At 39.6% G+C, this 12,197-nt stretch overlaps 1 protein-coding gene across 2 annotated transcripts in view; it reads right to left on the reverse strand.

Annotated features, from left to right (window-relative positions):
• PCNX (pecanex homolog (Drosophila)) overlaps nucleotides 1–12,191 on the reverse strand; it is a 211,816-nt gene extending 199,625 nt beyond the window's left edge. For both annotated transcript variants that reach the window (XM_011949638.1, XM_011949639.1), the window contains exon 1: nucleotides 12,080–12,191. In XM_011949638.1, the coding sequence (XP_011805028.1) occupies nucleotides 12,080–12,082 (3 nt within the window). In that variant the 5' untranslated portion in view covers nucleotides 12,083–12,191. The remainder of the gene's footprint in view (nucleotides 1–12,079) is intronic.
• Between the last annotated feature and the right edge of the window lie 6 nt (nucleotides 12,192–12,197).

A 12,197-nucleotide genomic window follows, 5' to 3' on the forward strand; every position in this document is an offset into this window, starting at 1 on the left:
GTTATACATTGTACATATCCTCAAAGAACAGAATTCCAGCCTGTTAGGGGAAAAGAAGAAAACCATATTAAAGATGATACTAAATGCAACACAGTATCCTGGATTGAAGGATCTTGAAACAGAAAAAGTACAACTGATGAAATCCAAATAAAGTCTATAGTCCATTAACAGTATTGCACTAATGTTAATTTCTTATTTTTTGAAACCATGGCTATGTAACATTTTAATATTAGAGGACACTGGGTGAAGGGTATACAGGAACTCTCTCTACTATCTTTGCAACTTGTCTGTAAATCTAAAATTATAACAAAATGTAAAGTTTTAAAGATGACAACTGCGATAATTAGATCTGTTGAGTGTATGTCTAGACAATACTCAAACAAGGAGTGAGGAAGGGTAGGAAAAGGAAAACAGCCAGATACACGATTCAAGCCTCTCAAAGTTGTGACTAATCTTCCTGCCTGTTCTCAGGGCAGTTGGCACTCAGGGTTCTGTTTGGCTTGTTCAAAGCTCTACAGAATGCAACTTTTTTTCCCCCTTAAAACCTCAAAGGAAATGGCTTCCTTTTCCCTAGGTTTTCTTTCCTTTATTGAAACACAAAGCAACTAACACTGACAGTGCAAGTTATAAAAGATGCAACTGCTCAGGTTCCAGGGACAAAAGGACTCTGAACTGTTTTACAATTCTACCAAATAAAGCATCTCCTATTTGGGGAGGACAAGCAGAGAAATCAGAAGAACCATAATCAGTAGCTACTTATTTCATCTATAGTATTTAGTAAAGTTCATCTATATGCTGAAGAAGTCAACAGCAGTCAACTCTATAGAATGTTTCTTGTAATCTTCTCTTCTCCATATTATTAGTCTGTGCTGTTCTAGCATTATTACTCTCAGGTGTAACTCACCTGCAAAAAAATTCTTATCCCCACCAGCTTTCCTCAGAGACACAGGAAAATCATTTGATTTAACTCAGATTAAGTAACAGAAGGAGGTACTCAGTCTCTTTCAATGAAACATTTCTGCTTGTCAGTTGCTTGCTGTGAAAATTAATTACAAAGAATAGGAAAAATCAGATCAAATTTCTTACACAATATATGTTAGTGCAGTAAACATCCTTAATTTGGACTAGAAAAGTTGAAATTTTAAAAATATTTTAAGAAAATTTCTGTCTACCGTCAAGGACAAAATATTACTGATACTTTTATTACTGAATGTTTTATCAAATCGTCCATTGAGTTGGGTGCAGTGGCTCATGCCTGTAATCCCAGTGACTCTGGAGGCTAATCCCAGTGACATCTGAGGCCAGAAGTTTGAGACCAGCCTGGGCAACACACCAAGACCCCCACCTGAACAAAAAATTTTTGAAAGTAGCTAGGTGTGGCGGCACATGCCTGTAGTCCCAGCTACTCAGAAAGCTGAGACGGGAGGATCCATTGAGCCTATGAATTTGAAGCTGAAGGGAGTTATAATCACACCACTGTACTCCAGCCTGGGTGATGAACAAGACTTAGTTTAAAAAAAAAAAAAAAAAGAAAGAAAACCACCACCAGCACTCCATTCAAAAAGAAATTGACAACAATAACACCCTGTTTTGGAAAAGTGTTGTTTGAGAGTGGGAAAACAAGTACTCTCAATACTGTTGACAGAGACTTAAATTAGCACTGCCTTCCTAGAAGGCTATTTGGCGTTTTTAACCATCCTCCTCTGCAAAATGCAGGCAGATCGTATGTTGTTGCGCTTAGCTTTACGGTGCTTCAAAGATACGGCATTTTGTACAAATTGAAAAGCGGTGACACCTCTGTGGAGCACATCTCTATCAGCACCATTCTTCCAACAGCATGTGCTCACTTTGTCTCTGTGTCACATTTTGGTGACTCTCTCAGTATTTCATACTTTTTCATTATTATATCTGTTATAGTGATCTGTAATCAGTAATCTTTGATTTTACTATTTTAGAATTAAAATAGTATAAAATCTAAAATGAAATAGTAAAATCAGAGATCTGTTGATGGGAGCACCATCAACCTTGCCCATAGACCTATGATGGTAGAGTGTTCAAGTGAAAGGAAAAGTCACATGTCTCTCACTTTAAATAAAAAGCTGGAAATGATTAAATTTAGTGAGAAAGGCACATCAAAAGCCAAGACAGGTAGAAAGCTAAGCCTCACGCACCAAAAGTAAAATTCTGAATGCAAAGGAAAAGTTCTTGAAGAATGTTACAGGTGCTACTCCAGTGAACACACAAATAAATAACAAAGCAAAGCAGCCTTATAGCTGATATGGAGAAAGTTTGAGTGGTCTAAATAGAAGATCAAACCAGCCACAACTTTCCCTTTAGCCAAAAGCCTAATCCACAGCAAGGCCCCAACTCTCTTCAATTCTATGAAGACTAAGTGGTGAGGAAGCTGAAAAAGAAAAGTTTGACTAGCAGAAGTTGGTTCATGAGGTTAAAGAAAGCTGTTGCCATAACATAAAAGTTTACATGAGGCAGCAAGTGCTGATGTAGAAGCTGCAGCAAGTGATTCAGAAGATCTAGATAAGATCACTGATGGTGGCTATACCAAACAACAGATTTTTGGTGTAGATAAAACAACCTTCTGGAAGAATATGCCATCTAGGACTTTCATAGCCAGAGAAGGTAAGTCAATATCTGGCTTTAAAGCTTCAAAAGACAAGCTGACTCTTTTGTTAGGGTCTAATGCAACTGGTGATTGTAAGTTAAAGTCAATGTTCATTGGCCATTCCAAAAATCCAACAGCCCTTAGGAATTATTACAAATTTACTCTGCCTGTATTCTATAAATGGAACAATAAAGCCCAGAAGATATCAGATCTGCTTACAGCATGGTTTACTGAATATTTTAACTCCACCTTTGAGACCTACTGGTCTGAAAAAAAGATTCCTTTCAAAATAATACTGCTCCTTGACAAGGTACCTAGTTATCCAAGAGCTCTGACAGAGACATAGAAGAAAATTAATGTTGTTTTCATGCCTGCTAACACAGCATCTCCAGCCCCATGGATCAAGGGATAATTTTGACTATCAAGTCTTAGTATTTAAGAAATACATTTCATAAGGCTGTCAGACAGTTATTCCTCTGATGAATCTGAAGTAAACTGAGAACCTTCTGGAAAGGTCTCACTCTTCTAGATGCCATTAAGAACACTCAGGATTCATGGGAGGTCAAAATATTAACACTGACAAGGTGTTTGGAAGAAGTTTATTCCAACCGTCGTGAATGACTTTGAGGGGTTTAAGACTTCAGTGGAGGAAGTCCCACAGATGTGGGGAAAATAGAGAACTAGAATTGGAAGCAGAGCCTGAAGATGTGACTGGATTGCTGTAATCTCATGACACAACTTGAATAGATGAGGAGTTGCTTCTTACGGGCGAGCAGAGAAAGTGATTTCCTGAGATCCAATTTGCTCCTGGTGAAGATGCTGTGAACACTGTTGAAATGACAACAAAAGATCTAGAATATTACATCAACTTAGCTGACAAAGCAGTAATAGGATTTGAGACAGCGGATTCCAATTTTGAAAGAAGTTCTACTGTTGGTAAAATGCTATCAAGCAGCATTACATGTACAGATAAATCTTTCATGAAAAGAAGAGTCAATTCATGTTGCAAACTTCATTGTTGTCTTCTTTTAAGAAATTGCTATGGTAATTCTTAGAACTGCTGCCACAGCAATTTCTTAAACCAGCCTTCAACAGTCACCCCCGATCACTCAGCAACACTTAGGCAAGACCCTCCACAGGCAAAAAAATGACAACTCGCCAAAGGTTCAGGTAATCCTTGGCATATTTTTAAGCTATAATGTATATTTTAATTAAGGTATATACAATGTATTTTTACACACAATGGTACCGCACACTTAACAGACTACAGCATGGTGTAAATATAACTTTTATATGCACTGGGAAACCACAAAATTTGTGACTCATTTTATTGCAATATTCACTTTATCGCAGTGATCTGGAACCAAACTTGCAATGTCTCCAAGGTACACCTGTACTCTCTTTCCCTGGCTCTTTATTCATCTTCATTTTACAACTCTGTCTTCCTCTGCTAATTTCTAAATGCTGTTTAGGCCTTGGAATTCTGTCCAAGACCATTTTCTTTTTAATGAGATAAACTTTTTTCCCAGAAGATCTATATGCTGGTAACTTGCAAGTAAATTTTACCCCAAATTTCTCTCCTGAACATTCCTCTTCAACACTCTGAATTCATGTTCTCCAATCTCAAAGATACCTTCAAAATTGTTCAACTATCCTACTATCCCTTGATAGTTCACTTTTCCACTCACCAAAAGTAAGAATAGCATGTCACATTTGGGGGATCTTCCTCAAATCTTAAATATCCACCTCACCTCTTCTTCTTCCACTCTCAACAGAACACATTCACTTTGTCCTTTAATGAGATTACATAAATCATAAAAGATGAACCTCAACTTTTCCCATGAACTGTTTAACGCTTCCTCCATGAGCATTCATCCTTGCCTCCTTTCTTCCTCCTCTGAGGATAATCCTTTACCACATGTGCTTTCTGGACCACAATACTATTTTGTATTCCAGGAACCCTGCATTATCTACCCATTTCTCATTCTCATATTTATATTCTCTCTCAATATAAAGATTCACTCAATACTTATAAAATGAGTATTTATCAAAGAATATAATCCAACAAGTCTATTTTTAGGAATTTATACAAAACACTAGTACAAATGTTTAACTACAAGAATATTCACTCTACTGTTTTCTAAATAGCTAAAACCTGGAAATGACTTACATAACCAGTAAGAGGGAAATGATTAAACTGTAACACATATGATCTACTACAGAGCTATCAAAAAGCCACTTCCTCCCACCCATGGAAACACTCATAATTTAAAGTGAAAACTGGAGACTCGAAAACAGTATGAATTCTATGAGCCCATTTTTGTAAGCAAAGAAGTATTTAAAACTCCAAATATATTTTGGTTACTAAAATGTTCCCCAGACAGGGGTGATGGAATTACCAATGGTTGTATTTTCTTTTTACTTATCTATAATTTCTGATTTAGACAAATAAATCAGAACAAAAAGATTTTTAAATTAAAACATGGTCTTATTTGAAAAGAGAAAAGGGTTTTGCGATTCAATAAAGTTTTCCAATGTCTTTGAGTTCTGATAAAACCCATCCTCGTGTTGACATCTTTACATATAGTAGCCAAAAACTGGCAAAAGCCTAGCTGCTCATCTACATGGGAACGGATAAAGGTGAGCAAACTGTAGCATAGCCATACAAAGGAATATTACTCAGCAATAAACAGGAACAGCACTACTAATTCAACACCATGAATTAATCTCAACCACGTTATGCTGAGTGAAGGTGGCTTACACAAAGCATGTGCTACATGATTCCATTTATATGAAACTCTAGAACAGGATAAACTAATTTATAATGGAAAAAGTCAGAACAAGGATGAGAGGACTGACTCAGAAGGTCAAGCAGAAACTATCTGGAGTGATGCTGATATTCTACAACATGCCAAGTCTACACTACGCAAATGTGTACATTTATCAAAACTCACTAAATGGTTCGCTGAAGATCGTGCCTTTAGAACCCTACCTGACAATGCACCTGCTGAAGAGTTTAGGGGTGATTTGTATAGAAGCGTAACTTACTTTACATGCGTCTCCCTATAAAAGGGTGGACAGATAGAGGAATAAAACAGACGGAGACATAATATTTAAAAACACAGAATCCAGGTGGTGGGTACAATTTTCTCAACTTTCCTATATGTTTGAAAATTCTTTAATAAAATGTTGAAAACTTTAATTCTCAGTAAAGTCAGCTAGAGAAAGCAAATTACCTGATTGAATCTGTGTATTCAAAGGCTGGAAAAAAAATAGAAACTTTCCTAGTTTTCTAATTACCAAATGATTTTATGATTTGCAGTAATTTTTAAGCAGGACAAAACACTCCAACTTTATGTAACAAAAGACAGAACATTTTATAAATCGACTGCTTTTTTTTGTAAATTAATACACTTTTCTACAAATTGACAAATATGGCTGCTTTCCTGGAGACCTCATTTGTCTTTTTTCTTTTAGATTCAGCAAGGTACATGTACAAGTTTGTCACACAGGCATATTAAGTGATGCTGAGGTTTGGCTTCTAATGATGCTGTCACCCAAGTAGTGAACACAGTAGCCAATGGATAGTTTTTCAACCCTTGCCCACTACCCGCTTTAGGAATCCCCAGTATTTATTGTTCCCTTCTGTGTATCTGTAGGTACCCAAATGTTTAACTCCCACTTATAAGTGAGAACATATGGTAGATGGTTTTCTGTGTAAACCATCTTTGGACAGTGTACCCTTAATTTATTATAGGTAATATAATAGATAAGAGTTATATCTGTGCCATGACCAGTTATGGAAATTATTAGATTCACCTTGATCCTAAATATTGAAAATACTGGTAAAAGGCACAGGCTGTAGATTTAAACAGGCCATCTACTAGTCATTAACCTTTCCCTAAAGGATGCAGAAAATAATACTTAAAAATCATATGTACAATTGCTAATTTATAGCACAGTAACTTTTCTAGCTTGATCTAAACTTTTAGAGAAATATAAATTTTAAAATATGAAAATCCCTGTTTTAGTCATCTTAACTAAATCTTGTTTAAAATGATCTTTAAATACTTTTAAATTGGGGGGAAGAAAATGACCTGAGAGCGTTAGAGTAATCCTCACTAATAAAAGATATATCATTCTAAAGATGATAAAGATCAGTTACAGAAAACAATGATGACAACCAGGAAGGAAATGTTGAAACCTTTATAAATTTTGTTAATGATTTAGTCTGAATATAATCTCTTCACAGATTTATGTGGTATATATTACTGTATATATCATGTATGTATATATAACTGCACAGTTGTACGCACAAGAAGCCATATGTGTTGCACTTTCAATGATTTGTTTTTCAAGGGTCATTTTGTATTTGATTTTTTAGGAATTTTATATTTGATTTTTGTCTTAGAGACTGACACTGAACCTAACCCCTAAGTAAGCAGCTCCACCATATAACACAGCCTACCACAGTCCTCCCTCCACCTCCAACTATTCTACGTCAGTTAACAAGTCTAAAAAAGCTTCACATGTATAAAAAAAAATTCATTCAACAAGTACTTCTTCAGATCCTAATATGAGCCAAGCAGTCATGCAGACACTTGATAAACACTGATGAGTAAATCAGACCTGGCCCCTGCCCTCATGGAACTTACAAGGTATGAGAGTGGAAGGTGTTAAAGCGGGCAAACAAGTAAGCAAACAAAAAATACATGTTTGTGGTTAAGTGCTATGGAAGAAAGTTATGGGACAGAATGATGAAAAAAAGAGAGAGAACCTCTTTATGGCTATCAGGCTCGGCCTCTGTGAGGGGATAATACAGAAGTCCAGCCCTAAAGATTAAGTAGCAGCCAGCTTTGCAAAGAGCAAGAGGGAAAAGTGTCCTTTCAGAAGGCACAACACGTGCAGAGGTCTCACAGGAGGAAAAGGCTCAATGGGCTAAAGTAACAGAAAGAAGGCCAGTGTGACTACACCACAGCGGGAAAACTGCACAAACTGTAAACAAAGGCAGAATAAGCTCTGGTGAGGGCTTGATAAAGATTCTGGATTTTTTTCTAAGTGCCGAAGAAAATCTTTAGAGAATATTTCAAAGAATGACACAGATTTATGTCTTTTACTCAGAGCAGAAAGTGGTAAGATTTGCTCAAAAGCAAGGGGTGGAGGATAAGCAACTAGATACAAGACAGTGCCATTAACTAACATGACAGAGTGAGGAAAAACGTTCTGTGGCAGTGTTGTTTATGGGGGAAATCGGAAGCTTTTGGGCATGATACTTTTGAGATGTCTGTGAGACAGCCAAGAGGTATGTTGAGCAGCAGCTGGATGTCAGTCAGGGGCTGGGAGTTAGGAATATTCATCAAGTTATTTAAATTTACCTAGAGTGTTTATAAAATACAAATCAATAGGTCATACTCCAGATCTACTGAATAAGAAAGGGCTTGCACATCGTTAACATTGCCAAGTGATTCCAATATCAACTGGAGTCTGGGAACCACTAACTTAATAAATTTTGATTTTTTTTTTTTTTTTTTTCAGGCAGAGTCTTGCTCTGTCGCCCAGGCTGGATGGAGTGCAGTGGCGCAATCTTGGCTCACTGCAAGCTCCGCCTCCCGGGTTTACGCCATTCTCCTGCCTGCCACCATACCCAGCTAATTTTTTGTATTTTTTTTAATAGAGACAAGGTTTCACCATGTTAGCCAGGATGGTGGTCTCGATCTCCTGACCTTGTGATCCGCCTGCCTCAGCCTCCCAAAGTGCTGGGATTACAGGCGTGAGCCACTGCGCCTGGCCATAAATTTTAATGTTCTATTTCATCACCTAGGGATATACTGCTTTATAGAGGAAAACAATATATTGAGCAGTATGTTATGAAAATGATTTGACTTAATAATCCAGAGCTATTTAGTCTCCTCCAGTCATACAGCATTATAGAGGAAACACTTCCAAATAGCCATTTTTTCAAATGACATTTACTGAAGGCCATTCTGAAGGTAAACAATTTCTTCTATTTCATAAATATTTTCTTGCAAAACACCCATGAAATATCTCACAAATGAGTAAATCATGGTTCAGAAAGGTGGAGTCTGGCCTACAGGACACACAATCAATAACAAAGCCAAGATTCAAAAATCAAGACGCTAATTCCAATTTGCTTTCCACCATACAAAAATGCCACCCACCCCCTAAAGCTCATCATCTGTGACATGTACAAAAATAACTGTAACTAGATAAAAAAAGAATGAGTACCTTAAGGGAAACAGACAGGACAATCAGAATTAAGAAGCAAAATTTTTTTCTCCATTTTCACTACTTAAAATATTTTTAACTAGTTGATATATATAGAGAGAGAGTCCACCTTTCAAATATCCACAAACGCTCCTAAATACACACCAAAAGTGTTTGAATCCTATACAAAAAGTCCTAAGACTTTCCTAACTCAATGTACGATCTCTCCACAGATTTAGGCACTTTTTTGGGAGGAATAAATAAAAGGCAGCCTGTACAGTGACTTTGCCTTCAGAAAGCTCTGTATAAATCCCAGCTCACAACTTGCCTACTAACAGCAAAACCTCATGAGGTCACGGGGTTAAAGAACCTATAAATATACTTTTAAAACAGTCATTATCACTTATAGTTATTATTGTAAGAGCATGCAAACAATAACCTATGGCTGTCTGAGATTTCAACACAAAATGTTCGATTTTGCCTTATTTTTGGTATATACTTCAAACTGTCTACCTTTTACTAGTATGTTTCCTAAAATGTTTACAAATCCTCTGTCCTGACCACCCCTGGTCTAGGATTCATCTCTTGACTATAAGATCAGGGTCCCTCTCTTTACTTACCCTTTCCTAGCAGTTCTAACAGTTGTTCTAACAGTAACAACTCATTTGCCCCAGGCTAGATTTTAAGTTCCTCGAAAGCAGAAGCTGTGTCTTGTCCACTTCTCAATCATTCATCGGAGTACTACCATGTGCTTTACACTCATCTAGGTCCTAAAAATACAGCAGTGAACGAAACTAAGTTCCTGCCCTCTCAGAGCTTATATTCTAATAAGATAAGAAAGACATAAAAACAAATAAATAGATATCAGTTAGGAATAAACACCATACTATTTTAAAAGGTGGGCTACGGAGTGTTGTGAGAGCCAGAAAAGTTGCTATTTTACACAAGCTATCAAAGAAAGCCTCACATAGACGAGAACCTGCAAAAAGTGGAGCAGCCACACAGGTATCTGGAAAAGAGGAGTCATCCACAGAGGGAAAAGCAAGCGCAAAGGCGCTGAAGCAGGAACATACTTCTCGGCAAGAAGAGCAAGGCGGCAAATGTGTATGTGGTTGTGAGAATAGAGACACAGGAGAGGGCAGGCTCTGAGAGCAGAATGACATGATCTGAAAGAATCACAGAGGCTTCTGCGTGGAGAATAAAGAACAAAAGCATTGAACCTCATTAGAGAACTGCAATAATCCAGGAGAGAGAATGGTGACAAACCAAGGGAATGATGGCAGCCGTGATGACGATGGTGGTGGTGAGAGGAGGAGGAGGAGTCTAGTCAGGTTTTGAAGATAGAGCCCACAAGGTTTGCTGATGAACTGGATGTGAAGAAAGAAAATAATCAATGAGAGTTTTTAAAAGGTTTGGGAAGAGTGGGACTGCCATTAATTGAGACAAGGAAGTCAGACGTAATCTCAGAAAGTGTCTAGTACATGGTAGACACTCAAATATTTGAGAATTCAGTTTAACTGAACTCCCAAAATGAAGAAAATAAACTCAATGTATTGGTTTCCATTTGCTCTAATATTCTTTCAGCAACATTTGCTAATTACACAAAGAGACTTAACCATGACCACACAGTTTACTGCAAATGTTAACAAAGAAATCTTATACTGGACCCAGAAACTAATCCTTACCTCTCAAAATTCATTTTCGGTTTTAAATCTACAATTCTTCTGGACATAAAAGATACCTGCTTTGAAAATGCTGTAACAGCCTGAGGATTCTTACACCCAAAGTAATTAACCCGTTCATTAATGATGTCATATTCCTGGATGGTATAGTAGTGCAAATAGAACTCCCTAGGCCAGAATTAATTGAAAATTATAACACTTCACGATAAATGTTCAGAATGCAACAAGACTGAACAAGTTCCCCTAATAAAATAAGCCACAAGCCATCAGCATTTCTTAATTGCTTTTTTTAACCTCAAAACAATAAGTCCCTTCAAAACAATTTCAACGAAAAATGTGAATCTGCTTGAGAATGTGAAATTTAGCACATCTTCCCCCAAGCAATTTTCCTGCCAGTTAGTGAAACTGAGCTTCACTTAGGGAAGAACTGGGTGTCCTCACCTTTTGCACTTCTCATAGTGATACTCCGGGATTTTCTAACTCAGCACCCTGTCTCTAGCTCCACGAAGAACCTCAAAGTTAGCAGAAATATATTCAAACGAATTCTCCTAAAATAAAAAGCTCAGATCCTTTCCTCCCCTTTGACTACTTTAAAATTTTGTAAGAAGCTTTAAGTATCATCTCTGTCCACACGAGTTTCCCTAACGCCCCACCCTAACCTAAAGTGCTTTAAAAACTGTGCTTAACAACTTTCAATGTCGCTTTAAAAACACAGATGATTCAGAGAAGCTGATCGCACCGAATTCAGCAACAGGCAGTACTCTCCCTATTCCTATCCGCCAAAGGCCTTGAACCAACCCAAACAAATTCGCTGAAATGCCAGCCAGATTCCCCGTATCTCCCCGCTCCCTCCCCCAGGGAGGCCAGGAAGCACCACGGCCACCAGCCACAGGGCTGAACAGAAAAGAACCGCTGCGAAGCACAACAACGGTTTTTTAGAGGCAGGAAGGTTCCGAGCTGGGTTTTCAGTCACCACCCAGGACCCCTGGAGGACGACCCCGGACGACCCACACACGCACTCAGAGCAGAGCCGCATGGTCCCCCGCGCTCCCGGGGCTCCGCACGCGGATTAGCGGCGAGGCGGCGGGCGGCCTCTCCCGGGAGCCCTGGGCGAGGGCCGCGGCGGGGGCGGGCAGTGCCCGGTGCCCAAGGAACCCAGCGAGCCAAGGATGGATGCGGGGTCCCCTAAAGGCGCAGAGCGCTTGGCGCCTGCCACACAGCCCCACGGGCGCTGGGCCCCGACGGGGACGCCCTAGCCGGGTGGCCGCAGGAGGGAACCCCGAGAAGGGGCCTAGGACGCTGCCGCTTCCCAGTGAGCGGGCGGGGGCAGCCGGCGCGGGCTGCCGTGGGCTCGTTGCTCGTGTCACCATCGAAACCGGGGGAGCCCCGAAGAGAGGAGTGGGAGCACGCAGCGCGGGCGGGGAAGCCTCACACCGAGCGGGTGGCGGCCCCCAGGGAACGAGACCCCGAGGAAGAGGAAGAGGGCGCGACCCCAGCAACGCCCCACTGGTTCGCGGGGAAGGAGCCACCCGCTCCCCGCCCCCACACTCACCATGTAGAGGGTGAAGGGCAGGCCCAGCAGAAAGAGCCACAGGTAGAGGTGCAGCGCGTTCACGAAGGTGGCCTGGTGAGGGTCGTAGTACCAGCCCCCGCTGAGCGCGGCCCACACC

Source organism: Colobus angolensis, unplaced genomic scaffold (genome assembly GCF_000951035.1).
Source record: "Colobus angolensis palliatus isolate OR3802 unplaced genomic scaffold, Cang.pa_1.0 Scaffold3, whole genome shotgun sequence".
Classification (NCBI taxonomy): domain Eukaryota; kingdom Metazoa; phylum Chordata; class Mammalia; order Primates; family Cercopithecidae; genus Colobus; species Colobus angolensis.